General features: G+C 32.4%; 2 protein-coding genes and 1 non-coding gene across 4 annotated transcripts; 1 reads left to right on the forward strand and 2 right to left on the reverse strand.

Annotated features, from left to right (window-relative positions):
• Nucleotides 1-375: 375 nt before the first annotated feature.
• LOC109809363 (F-box/RNI-like superfamily protein) lies at nucleotides 376-6,678 on the reverse strand. Of its 2 annotated transcripts, XM_020372647.2 has the most exons (8): nucleotides 6,234-6,676; nucleotides 5,967-6,158; nucleotides 5,182-5,588; nucleotides 4,753-4,938; nucleotides 2,339-2,531; nucleotides 1,797-1,873; nucleotides 1,458-1,608; nucleotides 376-1,025 (listed from the first exon to the last, which is right to left on the reverse strand). In XM_020372647.2, exons 1-8 carry the CDS (start codon nucleotides 6,561-6,563, stop codon nucleotides 729-731), a joined length of 1,833 nt encoding a protein of 610 aa, XP_020228236.1. In that variant the 5' UTR covers nucleotides 6,564-6,676; the 3' UTR covers nucleotides 376-728. The 2 variants fall into 2 exon arrangements, with proteins under 2 accessions (XP_020228236.1, XP_020228235.1); XM_020372646.2 differs by having other exon boundaries at nucleotides 5,967-6,678.
• An 11,383-nt stretch (nucleotides 6,679-18,061) lies between these two features.
• Nucleotides 18,062-19,651, reverse strand: LOC109808615 (uncharacterized). The gene has a single exon (XR_014434264.1). It is a non-coding gene; the product is annotated as an uncharacterized LOC109808615 (transcript).
• A 2,674-nt stretch (nucleotides 19,652-22,325) lies between these two features.
• Nucleotides 22,326-24,124, forward strand: LOC109809138 (UDP-glucosyl transferase 73CC6). Its single transcript, XM_020372372.3, has one exon. The coding sequence runs from the start codon at nucleotides 22,482-22,484 to the stop codon at nucleotides 23,925-23,927; it is 1,446 nt and encodes a 481-aa protein (XP_020227961.1). The 5' UTR covers nucleotides 22,326-22,481; the 3' UTR covers nucleotides 23,928-24,124.
• The last annotated feature ends 1,775 nt before the right edge of the window (nucleotides 24,125-25,899 follow it).

Here is a 25,899-nt window from a genome sequence, read left to right on the forward strand (position 1 = left end):
TTTGAAAGGTGTAAAACCTCGCCTTAACAATATTCCATGTAATTATAGCATTGCTCCTTGAAGTATATAAATTACACATCACGAAATCTTTTTTCACATTTATGATCTGTGTACGATGCAACTCTCTATGTGATAAGATAGTTCATAGTTGGAGTGACACAAATATTCGCAAATTTTCATACAAGTATTCGTAGCATAACTTAGCTCAGTTTGTATTGACGTTCTCGTTATACTACATAGAAACTCTGACTCGCACCTATAAGTCAACAGATAAAGTGCAGCGTTTGTATTTGGGAATCGGAGAGGGAGTAGAAAGAAAGAAAGAAAGAGATTACAGAACATTCACAAAATCCATACTTAAACAAAGAATTCAAGTTGCAAGCAAAGAACAAGATCTCTTGAAGAAGAATTGAAGCTTATACATAGAGCAGTGATATAAAAACAAACCTTTAAATTTGCTTAACAAGATTTCTCCATAACGTGTTAAATCAATAACACTCTTTTTATATCTACCTATAGACCATGCTACTGTAAACAACATTTATTTATCTACACCGCTGACTTCTACACTCTTGATACACTTATTACAACTCCTATAAAGTCATACACCCTACTTTGCCTCATCTTTCATTCCCCCCTAAAGATTAGACTGAGTTGCCAGCAGCCTTTTGTATATTCAAATAACAAGCAGAAAAAAGCTCAGGGTCAGAGATATAAATGTATATGATCTAAAGGTCCACGCATAAGTAGGCAATTACAGAGCCTGCTCGTCGCTTTGTCCGTTGGCTAACCTTCCACTTCTCAACCAGGACTTTCTTTATGTTGGGACAGCTAGAAACAACGGTGGCCACTCCAGCTGATGTTATACCAGAGCAATAAACCATTTGACAAGACTCCAGCATTGTGCAACTTTTCACAAGATGTGTCAGGCCAACATCAGTAATTTGACGGCAGTGTGAAAGCACTATTTCTTTAAGCAATGTACAGTGTTCTCCCAACTCAGCCATTGCCATATCACCCAGATTCTGAAATTATAACGAGAAATGTAATGAAAAGAAACAAGAAAGTAAAATGAAAAGGTAATTAAATTTCATAAGGTTACAGACTAGCTATTAGCAGGTTGACCAATTTAGAGAGTTTTTAGAGATTCGCCAGGACTAACTCTCGTATGTATTATGGAATATTAACTCTTCCATATAGATATTACATGATTATGTAATGTAGTTCTAATAAACTGTTTACAGCGAACATCCACAAGCTACAGTTTGGTGGCATGATATATCAAAACATATATGCAGTCCTAAGCCATGTGAATGTTTGCCATGCACTTTATTACTGTGAAACAACTATGACAAAATCAAGAAACCACACATTACTAAACAGAAAAAATATGGAAAACCTAAAAAAAAGTATATGTGCTTTGGAATACAGAGAGAGAGAGAGAGAGGAACACATACCTGTAGCACACTCACATCTAAATAACAGAGTTGAGGACAGCCCCTTGCAATGGCTATCACTCCAGCATCTCCAATTTGGTGACAACCACTTACATTCAAATAATGAAGGGAACAGCCCTCGGCTATTGCAGTAAGGGCTCCGTCCCCCACCCTAGCAATTCAACAACAGAGGTTAGGGTATACAATACATTCTCCACAGTTAACAACATTTAATATGTTCTGAATAATCTAGAATTCTCACTTTTCATATCAACAGAAAGAAATTACGGAAGATAAAAGATAGAGAGAGAATCATATATTCTTTTGATAAGAGTATAAAAGCAGCAAATAAAATTTTACCTGTCACAGAATCGAATGCTAAGATCTGTTAGCGAGTTACAATGCTTGCCAACAGCAATGATTCCCTTGTTCCCAATCTAGTAACAACAAAATGAGAGCAAGAAACAAACATATAAAACTCTATACTAAAATGTTAATTGATCAACTATAAAAGTTAGGTTACATTATATTATATATCACAGTCTATAACAGGTATCTTTCATTGAAAATCATTTTCAAGCACTACCCTTTCAAATACTTTTCCTATATTTCACATCTTCTCTTGGGAGGAAAAAAGTAAGTAAATAATTAACTATATCATAGTCATGATGAGAAACATCAGAGTTAAAAATGAGTATATAATGGAATAAAACATGGAAATACTTGCTAAGAGCCTAAGATGCAAAATAGCAAGGGATAGTATGTCGTCTTAAAATAAAATAAAATAAAAAAGTACATTTATTTGCTTGCACAATAAATTGGTTATAATCCGTCTTGCTAATGAGAAATGGTGTCATTCCTGCCAGCTTCATAAAAACTACAAATTCCTGAAGACTTGTTACCTTGTAACAACGCCGAATATGAAGTTTCTTTAGATTGCTGCATCCACTAGCTATACTACACATGGCATCATCTCCAATGCTTGAGCAATCTACCAAGTGAAGAACTTGTAAAAATTTGCATCCCCGTCCCACCTCAAGAAGGCTAACATCACCTATTCTATGGCAGTAAAGCAATGCTAACTCGGTGAGATGCCTGTACATATTAAAAAGCTGGGATTATCATCATATTGGAAGAAAATGGAAATCATTCAACATTTTTGCCACTTGTGCAAGCAAGGACAACCCAAATATTCAAAACCATAAATTGATGATCGACAAGGAAAAATGAATGATGAAATGAATTGAGTGGAGTGCATACAAGATTAACAGTTAAATTCACAAAATCCTCCAGTTGAAGACAAATTTATAATAATTCTAGCGAGCTGATTGAAACAATTTTACATAATATTACTCCAATATCAAAAGCACGTGATTTAAAGAATTTACAGCTTTGCTTTAATGTGACCCTGTTAGCAGCTCCAACAAAACCCACAGTAATCTGGGGTCCCTTTTTTCTTTAAATTAGGAATGCTAGATTGCAAGTGCATGTACTGTGTTTGTCACTTTTTGCTTTTAAATGTTTTTACACTAGGAAGCTGTTATGTAAATATGAATTAGAAAGGAATGTTAATTTTGTAACTAATTTAATACAAATATATATATATTGTATTGTATTGTATTGTATTGTACATAGGATTTATTTCTATTTTTTATTTTCTTTTTTCACTTATTTGTGAAAATTATCTATTAAAAATTTAGATAGAATAGCTTCAACCTAGTTAAACGAAAATGAAAAAATAAAATCTGAATAAATACCAATACTTATTTCGAGTATAAGGAGAGAAATTGAAATAAATAATTCTTAGTTAGGATTTTATGGTTGTTGGGTAGCTGTCTATAAATAAAGCATGAATGTTTTATATATTGGACAAACTGGAACAATAATAACAGAAGTGCAGTGCACAGTTCTCTGGTCTATCTGTTTCTCTCATCTGTCTATCCTCACTGTTCTGTTCTCTTCTTCCCTGTTCCTGTCTTTCTTTGTTTATCTGCTTCTTTCCGTTTCACACCTAAATCCTATATCAGTGACATCTAGAGCCTAGCTGTCTACAGCTTTTAGTCCGGAATTTTTCCCTCAATGACCACAAAAAAACAATCGCAAGTGACAATGCATGAAATGGAAGAATGCTTCATCCAAATTGAACAGAGACTTTCAAAGGTCGATACACAATCAGACATGGTGGGGATCAGTTCTTCTCTGCTTCAGTGGTTAACACATGAAAACAAAGGAGCATCCATCAATCTTGGACATGATTACAGAGATGGGCACCACTATACACAGCCATCAACAAGATTATTTCTAGGAAGATGCAGTGATTCTAATAGAAGAGAGTATGATGGCCACCCAATTTACAAAGATGGAATTCCCAAAATTTCAAAGTGGAGATATTCTTGCTTGAATCATATCTACAGATTACATGGACCACTACTCAAGATAATTAGTGATAAGGATCATTTTTTGTGAGTAATTTTTTCAAGGAGTTCTTGAAAACTTTGGGGATTGAACAGAAATTATCTCCCTCTTAAGGTTTTACCATCCCATTCAAAGTTTAAGACTCTTGAGGGCTAGGGTCCTCTTTTTGGGAGGCATATTGTTACATAAATATGAATGGGAAAGGAACGTTAGTTTGTCAGCTATTAATAGTTAGGATTTTATGATTGATGGGTAGCTACCTATAAAAAAGGCACGGCTGTTGTATATTTTGGACAGACTGGAAAAATAAAAACAGAAGTGCAGTGCAAAATTCTCTGAACTCTGTTTCTCTCATCTCTCTATCCTCTGTGTTCTGTTCTCTTCTTCCCTCTTCCTCTCTTTCTTTCTCTGTATTTATCTTCCTTTCTATTTCTTTCTCTTTCCCACCAAAATCCTATATCAGAAGCCTAAATGTGTAATATATATCACTATTCCAATAAATTTACTGAAAAGTTACATGTGTACTGACCCAATCATTCATCCACCAGAACAAGCAGAAACGGACCTTAGTGTAGCATCAGAAAGCATACGCCATTGTCAAACAATAGTCATGGTACATTCACCATACACAACAAAACTTCTACTTCCTGTGATGCTTTATTGAGTGATCATTTAAAGAGCGAACAAATGCATTAATATGATCCGAGGAAAACTATCAACTTAATAAATCAAATGCATTAATATGATCCTAGGGAAACTATCAACCTGATAAATTACTTGGCTTCAACTAATTTAAATTTCTTGGTTCCTACTTTGTTAGCATAGTTAGATGCATACACTTAACTGAAATCAATGCACCCATAACATTTTCACGTGTAATTTAGCTCAGAGAAAAACATACTGGCAAGACCTCCCAATGTATTCTAGCCCCATAGTTCCAATGTTGTGACATCCATTGACTTCAAGATGTGTAAGTTCCTTGCAGCCAGTAGCAATTGCTTCCAAACCCTTGTCGCTTAAGAAATAGCAATCAATTAAAGTCAAATTCTTTAACTTCTTACATCCATTCCCAATAGCACGCAACCCCCTGGATATAAGACATTGTTATAAAAGAATTACTAAATAAAACAAAAAATTCTTGAAAGAATTATAAGGAAGACACCTAATTAATGATCAGACACGTGAGAATATACTATGCCCCCATGTGTCCAACAAATAGATAAACAATTTAAACAAGAATTTTCAATTTGGACTAAGCTCAGCAAGTCTCGAAATATATAATGTAAGAATATGAATTTCAGGGGGAAAAAAATGTAAGAGAGCAGCTCACTTATCAGTAAATCTCTGAAAACTATATAGTGCCAATAACTCCAGAGACCGACAGTTAGTGCCTACAGCTTTCAAAGCATCATCTGTAACATTAATACATTGCAGCTTTAGAACTTTCAAAATTGGACATCCTTGAGCCACAGAAAGCAGCCCTTTATTGTGGATGAACTCAGAGTCCAACGACAAGGTCTCAAGGGACCTGCAGTGTGATCCTACAGCCTCCATCGAGATATCAGTTATTTTGGCACAAGCAGCCACACCAAGAGATTTCAATGTCTTTCCCACACCTAATGCTAATTCAACCAAACCCGTATCAGTCAAGCCTTCACAGAATCGCAGATTCAATTCTTCAAGCTGCTTGCAACACTGTCCAACGGCAATCAGACCTTGATCCCCAACATAACAACCCTAAAGGAAAATCTCAGTAATTATAATTGCAAATATGGCGTGTAGATTTGTAGACATTAAGAGAATAGTAAGTCAAAGAATGAATTCATAAGATTGACATTTGTACTATCCTAAATCTCTAATCAAGTTGTGGCTGACCGATCTGGTAAGCGCAGTTGACGAGATAGATTATAAATGGCCATAAAGTGTTCTTTATTAGTTATAATTTCAGTTACTAGATAATAATGACTGTATATCTCATAGATATGGCTCCTTAGATTATGAATTTAAAGGGGATAAGAGCAGCGTAATGGGGTACAGTTACACACATAGAGGCAAATTACTGAATGAATGCTATGAGAATGTGGCCCTAAGGGTGTGAAAGGGAAATGGAATTACCTGCAAGTCCAAGGCTTTGAGAGAAGTGCATTTTCGAGCTAGGGATGCCAAGCCATCGCTAGAGACGTTAGAACACCAGATTAAGCCCAATTTGTGAAGCTTGGGAAAGCCTTGGCCGAGAGAAGACAAACCAGCATCGGATAAACAGAGAGAATCGAGATCGCCCTCGTCGTCGGTGGGTCTTCTTTTCCCCTGGGAAATAAAGGATGAAATTAGAGTTGAAATTGAAATGTGAGAAGGGAATGAAAGAGGGAATTGATGACGGACGAGGTGGAGGGGAATGGAGAGGCGTTCGTCGATGTAGAGGTTTCTGAGATTGGAGAAACGGGTGGGGAGGAGGGTGAGGAAGAGGTGGGTGGCTCCGATTCGGAGGGTGGTTCGAGTTCGGCGCTCGAGGCGGAACCAGCGGCGGCAGACGAGGGAGCAGGCGTCGCGGGTTGACTTGGAGAAGAGGTAGGAGAAGATTTCGACGATTAACTCGTCGGGGAGGGAGGTGTTGATCCAATCGTGGCCTCGCATGGGGGGTGGGGATGGATCGGTGTGTTTTGTATTATTGAGATGGATATGAGAGAGAAAGGAATAACAGAAGAATATCATTCACATTGCCATTCCCATGCACCAAATACAACGGCGTTAAAACTGCCCCGCTCCACTCCACTTTCCTTCGCTTCTCTTCGGCTTTCACTCCACATATCCTAATTACACCATCAAATTCAAATTCACTAACCATTTTCATGCTATTCATAGCCTATCATTTTCTAAGAGAACACACATGTTAATTTCAGGGTAAATGCCTCAAATTTCAGTATTATGATGGAAAAAATATATGATATTTTTAATGTTTTTTTACATATCATTTATATATAATTACTAATGTTTGTTATGTTTTTGTATGTTACTACCTCCATTCCTTGTTACTACCCATGCTATAAGTTTTTTTTTTTGTTTTTTATAAAATAATTTTGATATATATTTTCTATCATACTTCCTCTCATTTTTGTTTTGCAATAAATGTATGTTATTATTAATGTGTAAATAAGTTAAATAAAAATTAGGTAAGATATAAAATTATAATTGACAAAAAAAATAATTAATGATTTCTTAAATAATTAATGTTTGAACTCAACTCGATTTTGAAAAAAAAATCCTAAACCCTAAACAAAGAAAATCCACTCCATCTCATCTTGCTAATTTATATATATATGAACATGCATATACATAAATATAAAAATTAGAGTTCAAATTTTATTTTTATAAATATTAAAAATATAAATTAATTATCTTATATTTAAATATTAAAATCATATCAATTAAGTAACACATTTAAAATTATATGTTTAATTAAAAATATAATTTAATTTTCAAATTTTTATTTGTAAGTTATTTTTTATTTTTTATATATTATTTACATTATAATATAATTATTACTTTAAATTTAATTTATTTAAAATGTATAAGTAAATTAAAATTATAAAATAAATGCCTTGGGGTATCCAACAAAATTCAATGAAGACGAGAATGAATTTTAAAAATAGATTAAATTAAATTTTTAGTCTTTTATCTTATTTTTAAGATTTATTTTGATAATTTATTTTATAAAATTTTAATTTTAGTTTTTTATCTTTTAAATTTGCATTGATTTGACCTTTTTGAAAAATGATTATTTTTAATATTTTTGAAATTTTTTTACTAATTCATAACTTAAAACTTATCTTATAGATTCACTTATATTAAAATGACTAAACACAACTAAAATTCACATTAAAAATTTCTTAAACACAAGGAAAATGGTATAAACATAAGTTAAAATGGAAATTAAAAAAATCTAATTTTATATTATTTTTTAATTACATATGAGATATATTTTCATGTGATTTTCACTATAATTATAATTCTATTGCATTTGAACAATAATTGGATTTCAAGAGTATCATGTTATAAGTTTCAAGTCTTAAATCAATTAAAAATTGATTTAAAATTATGCTACAAAATTTAAAATGATCATTTTTTCTAAAGAATTGAATTGATCTAAATATAAAAAATAAAAAATAAAAATAAATTATTTAATAAATAAATAATCAAAAATGAATGTAATAAATAAAATTAATATATATATATATATATATATATATATATATATATATCATTCTTATAAATATAAATTCATTTCTTTAAAATCTAAACCTACTTCATCTATTACGGGAATAAAGGCGAATTTCCTATTTAAGAATAACAAGGAAAAATATAAATAAAATTTTCTCGAGATACCTTCCATGGAAAAGAAATGGAGGAGTAGTTTTTAATGTTTTTCTTTAACCATTATGTTATGAATGTTTCTTCTTCTTCTTTTTATAACCATTATGTTATAAAGCTATATAGTTTTTCTTAAAAAGTAAAACTCACCCATCATATGTCTGGTGTAATTAAAACATTGATAAAGACAAAAGGGAAAAAGAATGCATTAGTTATAGTCCAACGCAATTCATTTTACTTACCAAATTACCTTTTTAGTAAATGCATGAGATTCAGTGTTTTCAAATCGGATTGGATCGGTTCATCAGACTGGTTGAACCAAGAACCAATAATTAATGGTTCAGCCTATTCAAGTTTTGAGTTAGATCAGTTATGCATTTGATCCGTTTCAAATTAAAATGAACCAGTTAATTTTCTAGTTCGACTAGTAAATTAGTGGGTCAAACCGATTCAACCACAAATTTTTTTTTATATTTTTTTAAGGGACCACAAAAATAACAATAAGAATTAAATCTTGTTAATGAAAGAACAAATAGTCTTATTAAACATAACAATAAATAATTGTTCTAATATATTTGTTTGTAATATATACAACCTAAATAACTTTTATAATATATTATTAATTTTAAGTTATATATTTAATAATATAATATCTATTTAGATATTACATATATTATTTTGTGATATCAATTGCAAGTATATTATATATGTATATATTAATTATATTTTTAATTTGTATTAATATATAGTTTAACATGTAATTTTTTTTTATGTATTTCTTCATATAAAATAAAAATAAAGATAATTTTAAATAAGATGGAAATTGAATTTTAAAATAGGTTATGAATTTATTGAAATTTATAAGTATAAAATATATTTAACATAAATATTTTAAAAAAATTAATAAAAATCAGATCATGCAATTCAATTAGTAATTCATCAATTCAACTTTTAACCTACTCACCAAGTACTTTAACTGATTTGATGATGAGTCCGATTTTTAAATTTATGCATAAGGTAGTCTAAAAACATACATCACATGAATTTAGTCTTTTATGAAATTAAATTATATTTAATTTTTCAGTCATGTGAAGCGTTGTAGTGTGGACTTAATTTTAGATACTAAATTATGGTGAAGAGAAAAATGTCGAAAGAAAAGAAAGATCGAGATAAAATTGATAGTTGGTAGGATGAATCAACCATGGAAACCATACATTTACTTTATAAATAAAAAGTTTAGCAACCCAAACGAATAAGCGATAAACATTTTACTTCTGCTAAACACGGACGGGAGCTGGTTGAGTGAGACTTCTGCTTTGGGGATGAGTGGAGTAATTCGTGATTGGGCAGGTATGTGGCGGGGCTTTTCGCATGGAGCGTTAGCTGGTGATCGCGTTACGTGCAGAGTTGTTGGCCTTGGAAGAGGGCCTTTCGTTTTGTTGGGAAAGTGGATTTAGGAAGGTGAGCTGTGAATGTGACTGCCTGGGAGCTGTTAAGTTGTTTCAAGACTGGCCAACGGATAGACATCACCTACACAAGCACTATGATGTTATTCGGCGCGTCCAGCGATTACTTGCCCGGGAGCGGGTAGTTTACGTAAATCATATTCCTCGGGAGATAAATTCAGTAGCTCATTCACTTGCTAGTTGGGATGTAAGGAACCTAGGTTCCAACGTATTTTGGAGGAGTCCTCCAGATTTTATTTTATTTTCGTTAGGGAGAGACTCTATGTTTTGAGTTGTCTGCTTTGTTTTACCTTTCATACTTTACCAAAAAAAAGTTTAGCAGCCCAAAGGAAATTTAAGGTAGTAAGATAGTGGATTAATTGAATTTGATGTTTGAATTTAAGGTGTTATTTTAGTAAATCATTATGATGGATATAATGGTGAGAGGAGATTCCATGGAGAAGGCTGTGAGACGGTTGATGGACGGTGGTGATGAGGCTCTGACGATCAGACGGCGGGCCAAAACGTTTCTTATCATTTTGGTCATATATAGAAATGATTTATTTAACTATTGAAACCCTTGGAATATTTGCCGCCAAGCAAAATCAGATAAATGAATTTACAGCAGCCGCTTAGTAGCGAAGCTGAAAGAAAAAAAGGAACGGCAGAAGCACATATATAAATATAGAGAGATAAATGGCAACACCTTAGCAGAGGTAAAAAAAGACAAAAAGAGCAGAATACAACAATCCTGTATATCAGGATTCCATGCATAGTGCATACAATATCAAGGAGGAAGAGCTGTCATGATCTATGTACCATGTAATATACTAATTAAATTAGAATACGACTCAACAACAAAAATAAAATGAATCAAACTACCAAAAAGAAACGTAAGAACAATTCCCAGAAGGGATATAGGATATCCAACAGTAAACATACAATTTTCCTTGTCACCACTACCAAGGAATAGGATATCTTCGAATACTTCCTACTTATTGTTGTGAGGTTATTACAAGGGTCCAGGGAGTTAGTTCCGATATGATTAATTTATTCAAAAACCAATTTACAAAAGATGAGATTGAGATACATAAAACTAATTTAATATTTGTATGCGTAATCTTTTCAATTAGGTTATCAGTATCACTATTATTTATTTCTTTACTTATTATTATTATACCATTTATTATGTTATAACATCGTATGAATCAAATTAACAAATAGTAAATGATTTTTTGTAAAGAAAAGTTAAAATAAATATGACGAGTTAGAATTGCAAATATATTTAAACAGGTAGTCTGGGCAGCCCAAGTCCGAAGATGAAAGGAATAAGTATATGAACTGTGAAGATATTGTGACTGAGGGCACGATGAAACGTCATAGGTAAACCCTTTGACCAGTGATCAAGTTGTTAATGTCACAGACAATATAGCCAAAGAAAAATCGTAGCACTGGAACTATGGCAAATCAGGGGAGAAACATCTACAGGAGAAGACAACAAATCTTGAGACAAAAATTGCAAATATTCATCCATAAACTCATGCTACAGCCGACACTAACCATGGCATATTCCCCAAACACCTACTTATCTTGTGATGCTTTTATATTGGGTGTGTTATTTTCATAAAGACAAATGCATTCACGCACACTGTTTGTCAACCAGAAAGTACGTAGATGAAATAGATAAGAGAAAAATGAAGAAAAAATAAATAGATAAGAAATGAAATAATATTTTATTTTGTCTGGTTTAGAAGAAATGGGAGGAAATTTATTTAGTTTTAGGATGGAAGAGGAGAAAATGAAAGTAAAAATAAAATTTTATCCTCTATTATTTTACTTAACTATGAATTTTTAGAAACAACTATTCTTAATATCACAAGATATATATCATTTAGAAGTATAAAATTGCCAAGTGGATTGTGAAATATAATCATGCTTTCATTATTTAAACTGAAAGCCGTGTGTCTGTGTTACATTATAAAAATTAATTAGATGAATTGTTTGAAAAAAAAATATTTTTAACTTCAAATGCAATTTAACTAATAATCGAATCAGTGAAAATAGAAAAATGCCTATTGAAATATTTAGATAAAATCTAATTTAATCTGTACTTTCTCTTGTGTATTTGGTAAATATGTTAAATGAATTAAATACTACTCTTAAATACTGTCAATAACTTAAAAAAATTAATGTTAAATATTTTTTCATAAAAAAAAATTGTTTGACCTATTAATAAGTTAGTGTAAAATATAAACAGTTATGAATAAATTTTATCAATACTGAAGTGAAAATCATTTTAAGTTTTATTTAATAATCCAATACTTTACCTCAATATTTTATACCTAATTATAGATAAATTATTTGCTCATCACAAATATATTTTTATGTTATGTTTCATTATTCTTTTATATAAAATATATTCTCCATTAATTTTTAAAAAAGTATAATTTAATATGTTTTATATTTTAAATTTAATGTACTAGCTTACATGAGATAAATATAGTATCTTTGTGATCTAACTTTTGTGCTTAGTGTGGGTATGAAAAATCTAGTCTCATTTTCATTGCCTTTTATTTATCAAATCATTTTGAAATTTGGTAATGCATAGAATAATAGATAAATTTTTTTTTTTAATAGTACTATACTTGAGGTGGTTCTCATTACATGTTCCAAAATAAAATTTTACTATGTGGTCAATATTATGTCCTAATTTCTATTTTAAGATGTCTCCAAAACCTAATTCTAAAGCATCAATCTCAATAATCATATAGGCTTTTGGATGACCTATTCATATACAAATTAATCACTTGAATAAGAGTTTAACATCTTTAACTATGTTGAACTTAATAGGACTCGTAGCAAAACAAATATTATATGGGTAGACGATACAATGCTTCACTTCAATAGTTACTAAATCAAGAACATCTCTTATGAGAGATGCTTATCTACATTGTATGGCTTGTTTAACGATAAAAATAAAATATTGATAAGTCACTTGTGATTTTTAGTTGCTTATAATTAGAAAGTTGTTTGAATTAACAACATTCCTTACAAGTTGCTTAACATTTATATGTGTATATACAAGAGAAAGACTATGAAATAATGAAGAGAAAAAAGACATTTGAAAGTTAAGCAATTTGTTGATAAGAACTGTAATCATAATGAAAATTGTGTAAGTTGCTTAAAATTAAGGTGACATACATGAAATTACTTAAAGAGATAAAATGAATTACTTATTTGAAAAGCATCGAAGATATTTTAAAAGTAGTGTGCTTGTAGTTACTTTTTTACTCTACTCCCCTCATAATTCGATAAGAGTAATGTTATTGAATGAGAAAACTTATTTTTTAAAAATTTTAATACACTGTAAAGTAAAAAAAAAAAAAAAAAAAAGATATTTATATAATATTAAATATGAATTTTGTCTCTTATTTTTTCCACGAATTTTCTTCTTAATCATTAAAATAAAAATAAAGACTAATCATAATTATTATAAAATTTTATGTTCACATTTTTAGTTCGTATTATCAAGTGACTTTGTTAAATAACAATACATAAGCACATTTTCAACCATTTTGACTGTGTGTTAACTGTGTCCGTGTCATTTTAAAGATATTTTTAGGCACTTATAAAATTCCAAACCTTCAAATTTACTCATAGAAAAATCAAACTTTGATTGTCTATTTTTATTTCTATTTTAAATCTGCATCGATCTCTTCTTCATTTATCTTACTAGCATGTTGAAGTGTAAATGATTTAAGGTAAGTCAAATTTTATCTAATATAAGATTAAACACACACATATATATATATATTAATGTAAGAACGAATTTAATGAAAACATAATCGAATTAGATTTATATTTTTTTAAAATAAATCAACCCAACTTCAATCGAGTTGAGTAATCAAGCCATTTTATTAAAATATAAATATATTCTAAATTTTTTGAAAAAAATTTTCATAATTTGTTAAAATCATAGTCATAATACATGTCCTAAATTATATTAATATAAAGTATAAGACTAATATATATTTAAACTAAATACAAAGTTAGTATATTATTAATATTAATATTAATTTTAAGTTGAATTGAATTAAGCTTAGTTAATCTAGTTAAAAATTTATTGACTCAATATTCAATTCAATTATAATTGAGTCAATTAAAATATGTTTAATTCAATTCAATGATCAAATTTAATATAACTCGTTAAAATGTAATTGAGTTGAGTTGGTTGTTCGGAACATATAATCTCACCTACATACACACCCCTTCATGGTATCATTGAAACAACTGGGAGATGAAGATCTCAAATGAATAAGACCCATAATTCATCTTCAACTCATTTATATAACATCACGTACTTTTAAACTGATTATCAATAACATATTTAGGGGTGTATTGGTTTAGGATTTCGTAGGATTTTAAAAGACTTTTTTTGAGTAAAAAAATCCATTGGTATTCAATCAGAATTTTATGTCACTTAAAAACAATTCAGTGATATTCAATCTGGATTTTCAAGATTTTTTAAAGAGTTCATTAAAATCTATTGGTATTCATTTGAGATTTTTTACAACTTAAAAATAATCCATTGGTATTCAAAAATATAAGGATTTTAAAGGATTGTTGTGTGAGAGGGATTTTGAAGGACTTTCTAGTGTTATTTATAAATACCAAATTTATAAAACAATCACATCCAAACCCATCGGATTTTGAAGGATTGTTTGAAGTGACTTTTCAAGAATTTTCAAGTGAGTTTTTCATCTTTTTTTTCCTATGTTCCTGTCTTCTCCATTTTTTTCTTTGCTAATAGTACTGCACTATTGTTCATTGCTCATATATAATATTGTAGTACTGTTATCATCCCATTCCCCTATTTTGTGAAACTCCGATATATAAATGATAGTGTCATTAATTTTCTCTATTTTTCTGTTCGTTCTCTTTAATTGACTTGCTTTATTTTATTTTATGTAGTTGAATTTGTTCCTTTATATAACACAAAAAAATGCTTGAAAATTCAAATTTTAAGTGGTAATTTTTTTTATAACACAAGTCAAGAAAAGAAAAAGTGAAAGATGAAATTGATATCATAATCTCTACAATATATATATATATATATATATATATATATATATATATATATATATATTGATGGAGAAGGTGAGGAGGAGTGATAGGTGTTTTTCTCCTAATCCTCTCTCTAGCTCGGATCTTCTTCAAGGAGATGCAAACCGAAATGGATGAACACTTGTTGGAGGAAGAATCTTGGATATAGAAGAGGCTTAAGCCTTAGATGGAAGCATCCAAGCTTAAGGTGCAAGGGAAAGCTCACTTCAAAGAGGAGGAAACCTAATAGGGTTCCTAAAAGTGTAGCTCTCTCTCATGGTGACTCTTGAACGAAATTTGGCTGAATAATCTCTCAAATTTCATTATTCTCAAAAGTGAATACAAAGAGTAGAAGAATCACTTAAGTAGGGTTCCAAGTGTGCAACTTTGGGCACCTAAATCCAAGGCTACATGTGGCGCCCAAAATTTGAATTCAAACTTGAAATTTGAATTCAAATTTTGGCTCCCATGTGCTAGTCCGAAAATTTAGGTGCCTAGATGCATTTAGGTTTGATTTGAGAGTTATTTAGGGTTAATTTGAGTGGCACATGTTCAGCCACCCATGGTGCTAAACATGTGACTCAAATGTAACTTAAATGACTTCCAAATTAAACCTAGTTTAACCTAATTTACCTATTTAAGTAATTCTTGTATATTCCTAATCTAATGACCTAAATATAATGGTCAAACAAATACAATGGAAAGGAAAAATTACAAGAATGAAAATGAGCCCAATATTGGGTACCAAAAGTCCAAAGGCCCATGAAGCCCAAAACTAGGCCCAACAAGCCTAAAACCTAAAATACAAGACCAAAATATATGATACCTATACTAATATGATATATACAAAACATAAGAAAATAGCTATAACAAAATATGGCCCATGAGAAGTTCAACTTGGGCCTTCCTAGGCCCATCGGGCCCATTGGGCCCTGACTGGCCCAAACCTTCATGTCTAGCCAACTTCTCTTGGCTCCTTCAATATGTTACCTCTTGCCTTCCTAGGCATGATTCCATCATATATATATATATATATATATATATATATATATATATATATATATATATATATATATATAAGATGAATTTGTTAAGGTTTCTGTGAGTAGAATGAGATGAAAATGAATTTTAGTTGGGGGAAGAACCCTCTCAGCATAAAAACTGCGATTTCTCTCATTCCCTTAAGTTTGTTACTCTTATCCTCCTCCTTTTACGACTCAACAATTATTTTATTTTATTTACTATGAATTTTTATTTTTATTTTTATATTGTGAAATTAGGACTTTTTTATATTTAAAAAAAAGAAAATTAACATAAAACATTGCAGTATCTAATTTTTTAGGGTTTAGGATTTATGTCTTCATTAGCTTATTTTTTAAAAGAGGAAATATTGTTAAATATTTGTTAGAATAATTTACATTTATAAATATCGTTAAAAATTATCATATAATATATAACTAAAATAATATATATATATATATATATATATATATATATTCTATATATCTAAATGCTTATTCTTTAAATAATAATAATAATTATAATAATAATTATTATTATACTAATATTATATATATTGCATATGTAATTAGGTAAATATTTTTTTGGTGGATTGTGGATTTCCTAATCGACGCCAATTTTTAGCTCTATTTCTATGTGTAAGATATCATCTACAAGATTTTGCAGGTCAGGGTAATGACCTTGAAAATGAGAAAGAATTGTTCAATCTTCGTCATGCGTCTTTAAGGAATGTGATCGAGAAAATATTTGGTATTTTTAAATCAAGGTTCACAATTTTTAAGTCAGCACCTCCATTTTTATTTAAAACACAAGTAAAACTTGTGTTAGTATGTGCAACACTACATAACTTTCTACTTTTTACGTAAATAATGTCGTTCTGACGAATTTTCAATTGAAGCAGTGGATGACCCTTCATCTTCAACGTTACCAGTTAATGAAGATCATACTTTTGAACCTATTATTCAAACCCAGGAGCAAGAGCGAAAAGACGCTAATGCTTGGAGGACTAGTATAACTATAGATATGTGGATGAATGCTATTTAAGAGGATAAGATATTAGGGAGAATTATTATTATTATTATTTATCTAGACATTATTATTTTTTATTATTTTTGTCTTTGACTCTTTTTAAATTTGAATGTATGAAATTTTTTTTGAAATCTTATCAAATGTAAAAAATCCACGAAAATTTTACAAAATCCCACAGAATCCATTAAAATCCTGATTTAAAAGTCTTGCAGAATCTATTAAAATCCTAATTTTAAGTCTTGTAGAATCCTGCAAAATCTTAAAAGTCATGAAAATCCTGCAAAGTCTTTTAAAATCCGCAGGATTTTTTTTAACTAAAAAATTCTTTTAAAATCCTAATCCAATACACCCCCTTAGTTTGCTCATTTAGTTTTCCACGTTTAAATAAAACTGATTAGCTTTTACTTCTACCAAAATCACGTTGATGTGTAACGCAACACAGTTATTTTAATTTTTTTTTTTAAATTCCATGATTTTGAAGATCAAAATTGATTCTAAAAGGTATCAAAACACACTACCAATAGTGTCAAGCCTCCGAAATTTTGGATTAAATTGACGTGATACTTTGTTTCCGGTTAAGTTTCCAAACACGCACCTGATCTTTGATAGTAGTAGGTTCAATGATGACACGCTTACAGGGAAGGGAAAGGCTTTTCTGATTATCTAGCAAAGTATACTCATGGATTGGAGTTTAGTTTCGCACAGCCCTTCCTCTTCTGACAGAGTTGTTCTTCCTCAAATATTTGCAAAACGTGATCAGCTAAATGAGTTTACAGGATACAATGGTCTTAATTCTGCTGTTAGATAGACTCGTGTAGTTATTATGGAGCATACCCAATTGCATATATTTATTTTTTGCTTCGAACTTCGAAGCACTAGAGCATTTATTCTTCCCCATACCATAACATTAGAACATTTGATTGAATGCCATTACAAAAGCGTCGATAGGTTCTCCAAAGTCCAGCAGCCAATGTGTGAAATCTAAATCAGAATCCCCAAAATTCACTAAAGAACACGCAGGTACCCAGCAGACGGAAGAAAAAGACTGGAACATTCACACGGGAAACCCAGAAAACTTCATCTGGTAAGAGTCAACACTTACTACGTTTAAAGACTCACAATTAATGATATTGTTTATGTACTATTGTTTTTTAACATCAATACCACCATTTAACCAGGAGATCTGTTCGTGTATTTCATACAAAATGTCATTCCAAGCAGAAACACTCAAACAAGGGAAAGGCATGCCCAATAACTCTCTTTGTTGTTACGCTTGTTGATAAATCCAAAGTACACAAACCATTCTGGCAATCGATCCTGTCCTCGGGTTTTATTTAAACATAAAAAAGACAGCAAGAAAATCAGAGTACAAAAGGAATATCTAAAGCTACATTCACGATTCAGGCAACAATAGCATCAACCTAAAGCCATAAGCTCCACATATGTTATCTTAAAATTACAAAAAAGTGACAGCAGCAAAGCAAAATCTAAACAAACAACAAAGGCAGAAATTCACCCATTAAGGCTGTTGAGGCGACGACCCAGTCTTGGGCTTCTTCTTCTTCTTCTCCGCAACGGCCTTGGCAAAGGCCTCAACAATCCGCTGTTGCGACTCCAGAATCATCTCAGTGCGCTTCATTTCCATTTCCATCCGCATGGTTTCAATCTCCCTGGCCATCTCCATCTTCATCTGTTCCATCCTCACAAACCCATCTCCCAGAACCTTAATCGCAGAGACCACTTCAGCGATGGGATCTCTCTCCCGCTTCTTCCCAAAATTAGGGCTAGGGTTCTGATTCAAATTGGGGTTGAATTTGTGATTAGTCGCAGGTTTCCCAAAGACCTTGGAGGCAGATCCGGCGAAGCCAGTGGGAATCCGAATTCTAAAGCCAGCAGAAGCGGGAGGAGCGGAAAAGCCGTTGCGATACAACTTGTTGAGGCTTCGGGTGTGGGCAGAGTTGGGATAGAGATCTGGATCGTTGTCGTTGTCATCGTCGTCGATGTCGTTGTCGCTATCGGAATCGTTGTTATCAGGTTTGACAGGGGAAGGGCCTTTCTCCATGGAGTCCATGAGCTTGAAGTGGACCCAGGAGGAGTTGAAGCGGGAGACGGGGAGGGAGCGGGCGCGTTGGATCTCGGTGCGGTAGCGCTTGCGGAGCTTCTCCATCTTGTGGCGGCACTGGACGGGGGTTTTGGGAGGGGAGGCGGAGGGGCAGCGGGAGGCGACGGCGTCGGCGACCTCCTGCCAGTGGGTGGCCTTGAGGTTGCCGCGGCCGAGGGAGTACCACTTGTCGCGGTAGGCGTCGATGAGGGCGAGGGTCTCGTCGGGGGACCAGCAGGGCGGGGGGAGGCGGCGGGAGGAGGGGGGGAGCGGGGAGGGGGAGGGGGAGGGGGAGGGGGAGAGGGACTGGGAGGGCGAGGGGGACGGCGGAGGGCGGGTCCGGGGGAGGGGTGGTGGAGGGGGAGGCCATGGAAGAGGAGAGTGTTGAGAATGAGGGAATGGTAACATAGTGGGTGGTGGTGGTGTGCGGCTGGTTTTGAGATGTGGACAGGATAGGACGAGGAGGGCACCACCGATTTGGTGGGGGAAGGAGCTAACGTGCGCCGCGCTCACATCGCACGCGCACCCACTTCTCACCTCTGACCTGGACGCTGCTCATTGGGTTACCATTCGTGGGCTTAGGTGCGGTGCTAGTGCTACTCCTGCCTGCGGTGCGCTTTGGTTTTCCCCCCCCCACCCACATTGCCCATTACGTTACGGAATCCTCTATCCTCTATCCTCTATCCTCTATCCTCCCCCCACCCACTTTTCTCATCTATTCTCTATTACTATTCATTTCAATTATTTCATCAAAATATAATACTACTTCATATACCATTGCACCCAGTCTCAAAACCACATTAGTAATCCTCCCAATTCTTACGCCTATACTATATTTAGATAATCAAGTTTAGATAAGTTCACCCTTATTTCTTAAATATTTTTTTATTAAAAAATTTGTAAAATAAAATCCTTCTGTAAGTTATATTTTATGTATTTTATGTATGTTTGAATTTATTTGTAAACTCGTTAAAAAGTTTAGATAAGTTTTAAAAATGAAATATATCACATGAATAAGTTTAATTCAGATTTGTAAAACTTAGCTTAATACACTCCATTTTCACCTCTCCTTTCAATTGGCTAATAATGGTAATATTATAGATTTTTTCACAGTAAGAGTGATGTATACAGTTGAAAAGAGGAGAAAAATTAGTTAAAAAATTATTCATTGGATGAAATAAATATTTATTTATATAAAAAAGGTTTAAATTTCAAGTTAACTTATATTTTTAGCTTATATGTTTTTATTATATATTGAGAAAATTATAAATATAAAACATCATATAATTTAATATATAAATCAATCCCAATATATTAGACACAAATTTTTATCTTGTATGGAAATATTTTTTGGAGTTTTTCTTCAATGAGAAAGTTTATATTTTTTTTAACTTCTTATCTAATTCAATCTTTATTTATCATAATTATTATGAATTAAATATTAATATTTTAAAATAATTTATCAATAATAAAAATATTTTTTTTACAATACGAATTATTTATCATAAATATAAAATATAATTTACATGTTTTAAAATATTTATGTATATTAATTTTAAATATAATGTATATATATATATATATATATATATTCAAATATACTATTATATGCATAATTTATTATAAATTTTAATTATATTATATATAATAAAATGTCTATGAATTATACAAAGTAAAATACTAGTTATATTTTATATTTATATTAAAAAATAATCTATATTGCAACACTATTATTAATATAATTTGTTTTAAAGTCATTCAATTTAATTTAGAAATATATATGGTACATATAAATTGAAATAAATAAAAAAGTTAAAAAATCTAAAAACTTTTTCATTGAAAAAAAAAGTGCTCTCTTTAATAAAAACTCTACGAATGCTCTCACACAAAATAATTCTTCATATTTAATACACATGAGTGATTTAATAATACTAATTTACAACATTCACCGTAATCAATCGAGTGAGTTAAACTCACTTGAGTGTAGTATAGAAGGTAAGTATCATGTTTTTAACGTAATTTATTTTATATTCAACATCATAATCCGAACCATAGACATTTTGATTAAGGAATAGAAATCATTATTGCTTGTGTCATCTAATTTCATTAATTATACTAATAAATTTAGTATACCATGATTTTTGTTATTTGTACAACCAATTAGTTAAGAAAAATGTGGTATTATTTATCATTGTACCGTCCAACTGAGGTAGGCTAAGCCAATCTCAGTTGGGCCTTTGGCCCGAGTCACCCGACTAGTCTTCTGCCCGTCCATGTTGGGCCTTCGGCCCACTACTATGTAGTAAAACCTTAAGTGATTAATTCTCAACTACTAACAAAATATCTCTATAGGATAATGTCCCATGAATTCTCGATTGTGATAATCAGGTATATAACCTTCACGTTACGGATATAATATTTCCTAAGATATTGCATTTCCAAGTCTCAAGGTTTAATGATAAGAATTAAGCATCATCAGCTATCATTTTCAATGGTAGTTTCATTCATTGCTAGATTAGCACACCTACACCTTCATATTCCAATTGTACCCACTTTATCCTTTTACAAGATTTTGTTTTATATATGTGAGTATTTCAAGATAATGAAGCGTCTCATTACTTAAAATTAGTAAAACACGAGTCCTTATATATTAAAGTGTGTCTTACACATTTAAAGAGACTCCATCTTTCACATTCAAATTCCACAAACATTAGTCATTGGTTCGTTAAGTGGGCTTGAGCGCACATTACCTTTTGCGCTTTTTCTGCCCAAATTATTTAGCTTTTTGTAGGTACACACACCACAAATATTGCAACTTGCATGCGCCACTCCTCTCTAATTTTCTCTCATCCCATTTTCATACAAGACGATTGAGGTGAAACCACACACGTATGCCTCATTCATCTTCCTTGTCCATTTGCAAGAGAAGCTTTCTCAACCTTTTTTCCAAAAAAAAAGAAAATTGCAGTTAACAAGTCACTTAACACGAAAAATGGAATTTTATTAAACTGATCTGATCACGCGCTCCACCCTAACCCTTGCAGCAACTACATCAGTCAATAAACAAAGTAAAAAGAGAGACAGAAAGAAGAGGATGAAAATTGATATACACCTGTTTCATCATGTTTAATTAAAGTATGCATCACAATATATAAAAAGAAAATACTTTTTTTATTCACATTTTTAAAGAATTATATTTTTATATTGTACTTTTTTTTATTAATTTATATTTAAAGATATATATATATATATATATAAATTGTCCTCCTTAAAAAAAATAATTATCTTTTTTTTTTTTTTATTTTTAGAAACATTCATTTATTTTACGTTTTTCCTGCTAGTATATAATAACAAGCCTCGTGTGTCTCGGGGAAAAAAAAAAAAAAGAAGAAGAAGAAGGAGGAGAAGAAAAGCGCCTCGTGTAGCTTAAGAAAACAAAAAAGGCCTCGAGTGCCTTGCACCATACTTTGACTATGACGTTGGATTCTTCATATATAAAATCTCTGGTCCATGTTCAAGTGTGAAGGCTTGAGTTAGAAAGTAGAGTAAAAAGTTAGTCTGGCAATGGATCCAAATCCAAATCGAAATCGACTGAAACTTGACTTCATTCCATTCCTAGCACCAGGCCATTTGATCCCACTCTGCGGCCTAGCCACGCTCTTGGCATCACGCGGCCACCACGTGAGGGTCATCACCACTCCCTCCAACGCCCAATTACTTGCCAAATCCAACCCCTCCCTCCACCTCCACACCGTCGATTTTCCCGCCCGAGAAGCGGGCCTCGCCCACGGCGTCGAAATCATGTCCAAAGTCGACGACTTCAACAAGGCCGCAAACTTCTACAGAGCCGCCATGCTGCTCCGCGGACCCATCGCCCGTATCCTGGAGCAGCAACCACCCGATTGCATCGTCGCCGACTTCATGTACCCCTGGATGGATGACGTGGCCAACAACCTCAACATCCCCAGACTAGCCTTCAACGGATTCTCCCTCTTCACCGTTGCAGCCATGGAGTCCGTCAAAGCAAACCCCGCACTGCTTCCCTCCGACGCGGCTCCCTTCGTCATTCCCGATTTTCCTCACCATATCACCATGTGCGCGCCACCACCGAAGATCGCCACCGGCTTCATGGACCAGTTACTGGGGATAGAGCTGAAGAGCCACGGCCTCATCGTGAACAGCTTCGCGGAACTCGACGGAGAAGAGTACCTGGAGCACTACCAGAAAAGAACCGGTCACAAAGCTTGGCATGTTGGGCCAGCTTGCCTGGCTCCCAGAAGCGGTGAAGAGAGGGCGGAGAAGAGCGTGGTGAGCGAGAACGAGTGTCTCAGTTGGCTTGACTCCAAGCCACCTCAGTCAGTTGTTTACATATGCTTCGGGAGCATGTGTCGTTTTCCGGATAAACAGCTTTACGAGATGGCGTGCGGGTTGGAGCAAGCAGGCCATGCATTCATATGGGTAGTGCCAGAGAAGAAGGGAGAGGAATGTGATAAAGAAGAGGAGAAGGAAATGTGGCTTCCCAAAGGGTTTGAGGAGAGAAATAAGGAGAAGGGTTTGATTATTAGGGGGTGGGCCCCGCAGCTGCTTATTCTTGGCCACGCTGCGGTGGCTGCTTTTCTCACCCACTGCGGTTGGAACTCCACGTTGGAGGCCGTGACTGCTGGAGTTCCGATGATTACGTGGCCGGTGCAAGGGGATCAGTTCTACAATGAGAAGCTTGTGAGTGAGGTGAGGGGAATCGGGGTGGAGGTGGGTGCCACAGAATGGAGAGTGGTTGGTTATGGGGAGAGGGAGAAGCTGATCGGTAGAGATTGCATTGAGAGAGCGGTGAGGAGGTTGATGGACGGCGGTGAGGAAGCTCTCAACATCAGACGTCGTGCAAAAGAGTTTGGAGAAAAGGCTAAAGAGGCTCTTCAGGAAGGGGGTTCCTCTCACGACAGCTTATCGGCCCTCATTGCTCATCTCCTGCGGCTGAGGGACTCCAAGATTAACTCACTTCATTCATTCTGACGCTCTCACTCTCACCATTACTCTATGTTATTTCATTTCTTCTAATTTTCCTTTCTGCACCCCATTTCGCCTTCTTAGTTTTCTTCAAAGCAATCAAAGTATGTATGTTTGAGTCTTGAGATTTCTCTTATTGTGTGTATCGATTCGACTTTGTCAAACTCATTACCATTAATAATTGACCACTTAAAATATTATAGTAGCTGATTTATCATTTATACATTATATATATATATATATATAATAATAATAATAATAATAATAATAATAATAATAATAATATCTGTGTAACTTTTACTAAGGATTATACCGCTCAATAATTTTATATTAAATATGAATTTTAAAAATTTAACCGTTAAATTTAAAATTTTTTACTTTTAGATCATATATATTAAATTTTATATTAATTCAAGATAATTTGATACTTCATTCTTATAAAATAAAATTGATGTAATATACTCATTTCAAAATATATTAAAATATAAATACTTTGATTACCTTCAAATTGTTGTTCAATTTTAACAAAATTTGATGTGCACATATAAAGTGATATGAACTTTTAATCTAACGACTAAATTTTTAAAATTTATATTTAATAAAAAGTTATTGACCGGTATAATACTTAGTAAAAAGTTACACTTGTGTAATTATAACCCTCCTCGTATATATATGAAAAAGAACTTTTTTTTAGCTATGCAGTATGCATTACGATGCTCATTTTGACATACACTAATTTAAGGAAGAAAATAATTTGTAGACTCTTCAGAACTATATTTAAAATGTCAATAAGCTTAGAATAAGGAACTCGGCAAGTCAAAATTACAATCGGTTCAAGTTATGATATGCAATAAGCCAAGTGTATAAATTATAATCGCAGTTGCCACTACAACACAAATAGTATTTAGCAACATTTGAAAAATGTTACTTAATTATGTATAATGTTGCTAATTTGTTTTAACAACATATTATCAAATATTGTATATAATCTATATTACTAAAGATTTTTAATAACATTTTTGTATAATTAGGTAACATTTTTTAAATGTTATCAAAATAGTATTTTTTGTAACATTTTAATAATTTTTTGTAACATTTTAATGATGTTGTCAATATTTTGTTGACTTTATAAAATAATAATTAATTTTAATTTAAATATTACTATCAATTATTATATTTTTATGTCTCCTAAACTTTTAGGAATTCTTAAGTTTTTAGAGAAAGACATTTTTAGTTAGTCACTGCTAGTTATATATATAGAATATCAAATTTCATTTATCTTAAATATAACTATATGAGTATATATACTCTTTATGAGTCATTAATCTATTCGATGTGAGACTTTAATTATGAGTTACAATTAGATACAAGAGAAATATACTTTTTTTGACTCGATGTGAGACTTTGATTTTAAAAGTGATTATAGTAACATTTTTCAAAAAAATGTTGTAAAATAGCTTATGTAATTTTTTTTTACTCGATATGAGATTTTGATTTTGAAAACAATTAGAAAGAATAATATTGAAATAAAAAATGTTACTTTATCTATAATGACATTTTTCAAAAAAATGTTACAAAATAACATATTTATGAATATATAGTAACATTTTAATAAATATAAACAAGAAAATGCTGCTAAAGGACTAAAATTAATCTAGTAGTGAGCAGGTGTGAAATATGAGACTGTATGAAGTCTTAGAAACTTGAAAGTTGTTGATTGAGGTCTTATGCAAGAAAGGTGTGGTCAAACGACTATCATTGGAATTTATTTCTGCGTAAATTTAGGAATTATAAGGTTGGTGAGGTAGTTTGAAAGAAGGACCTAGGGCTGGAGTGATAAGGAGAGTTTGGGGGAGGGACATAAGGCTGGTGGTTTTTCAGAGTCTCAGAAACTGTGGTGCTAAAGCCAGCCTGTTCAAAATCAAATTAAAGATAAACAACATAAGTGACACTCGCATGTTTAAACACATCAAACAGA

Source organism: Cajanus cajan, chromosome 5 (genome assembly GCF_000230855.2).
Source record: "Cajanus cajan strain Asha chromosome 5, NIPB_CcT2T_4, whole genome shotgun sequence".
In the NCBI taxonomy this organism is placed as follows: Eukaryota; Viridiplantae; Streptophyta; class Magnoliopsida; order Fabales; family Fabaceae; genus Cajanus; species Cajanus cajan.

What these genes read in the sequence shown, in the direction of transcription:
- LOC109809363 (XM_020372646.2), bottom strand. Translation starts at nt 6,563, where the DNA reads ATGATATTCTTCTGTTATTCCTTTCTCTCTCATATCCATCTCAATAAT. An exon ending in TTTCAGAGATTTACTGATAA is followed by an intron (nt 4,939 to 5,181) that starts GTGAGCTGCTCT and finishes TCTTATATCCAG; the next exon opens with GGGGTTGCGTGCTATTGGGA. An exon ending in TAGATGTGAGTGTGCTACAG is followed by an intron (nt 1,026 to 1,457) that starts GTATGTGTTCCT and finishes TTATAATTTCAG; the next exon opens with AATCTGGGTGATATGGCAAT.
- LOC109809138 (XM_020372372.3), top strand. Translation starts at nt 22,482, where the DNA reads ATGGATCCAAATCCAAATCGAAATCGACTGAAACTTGACTTCATTCCA.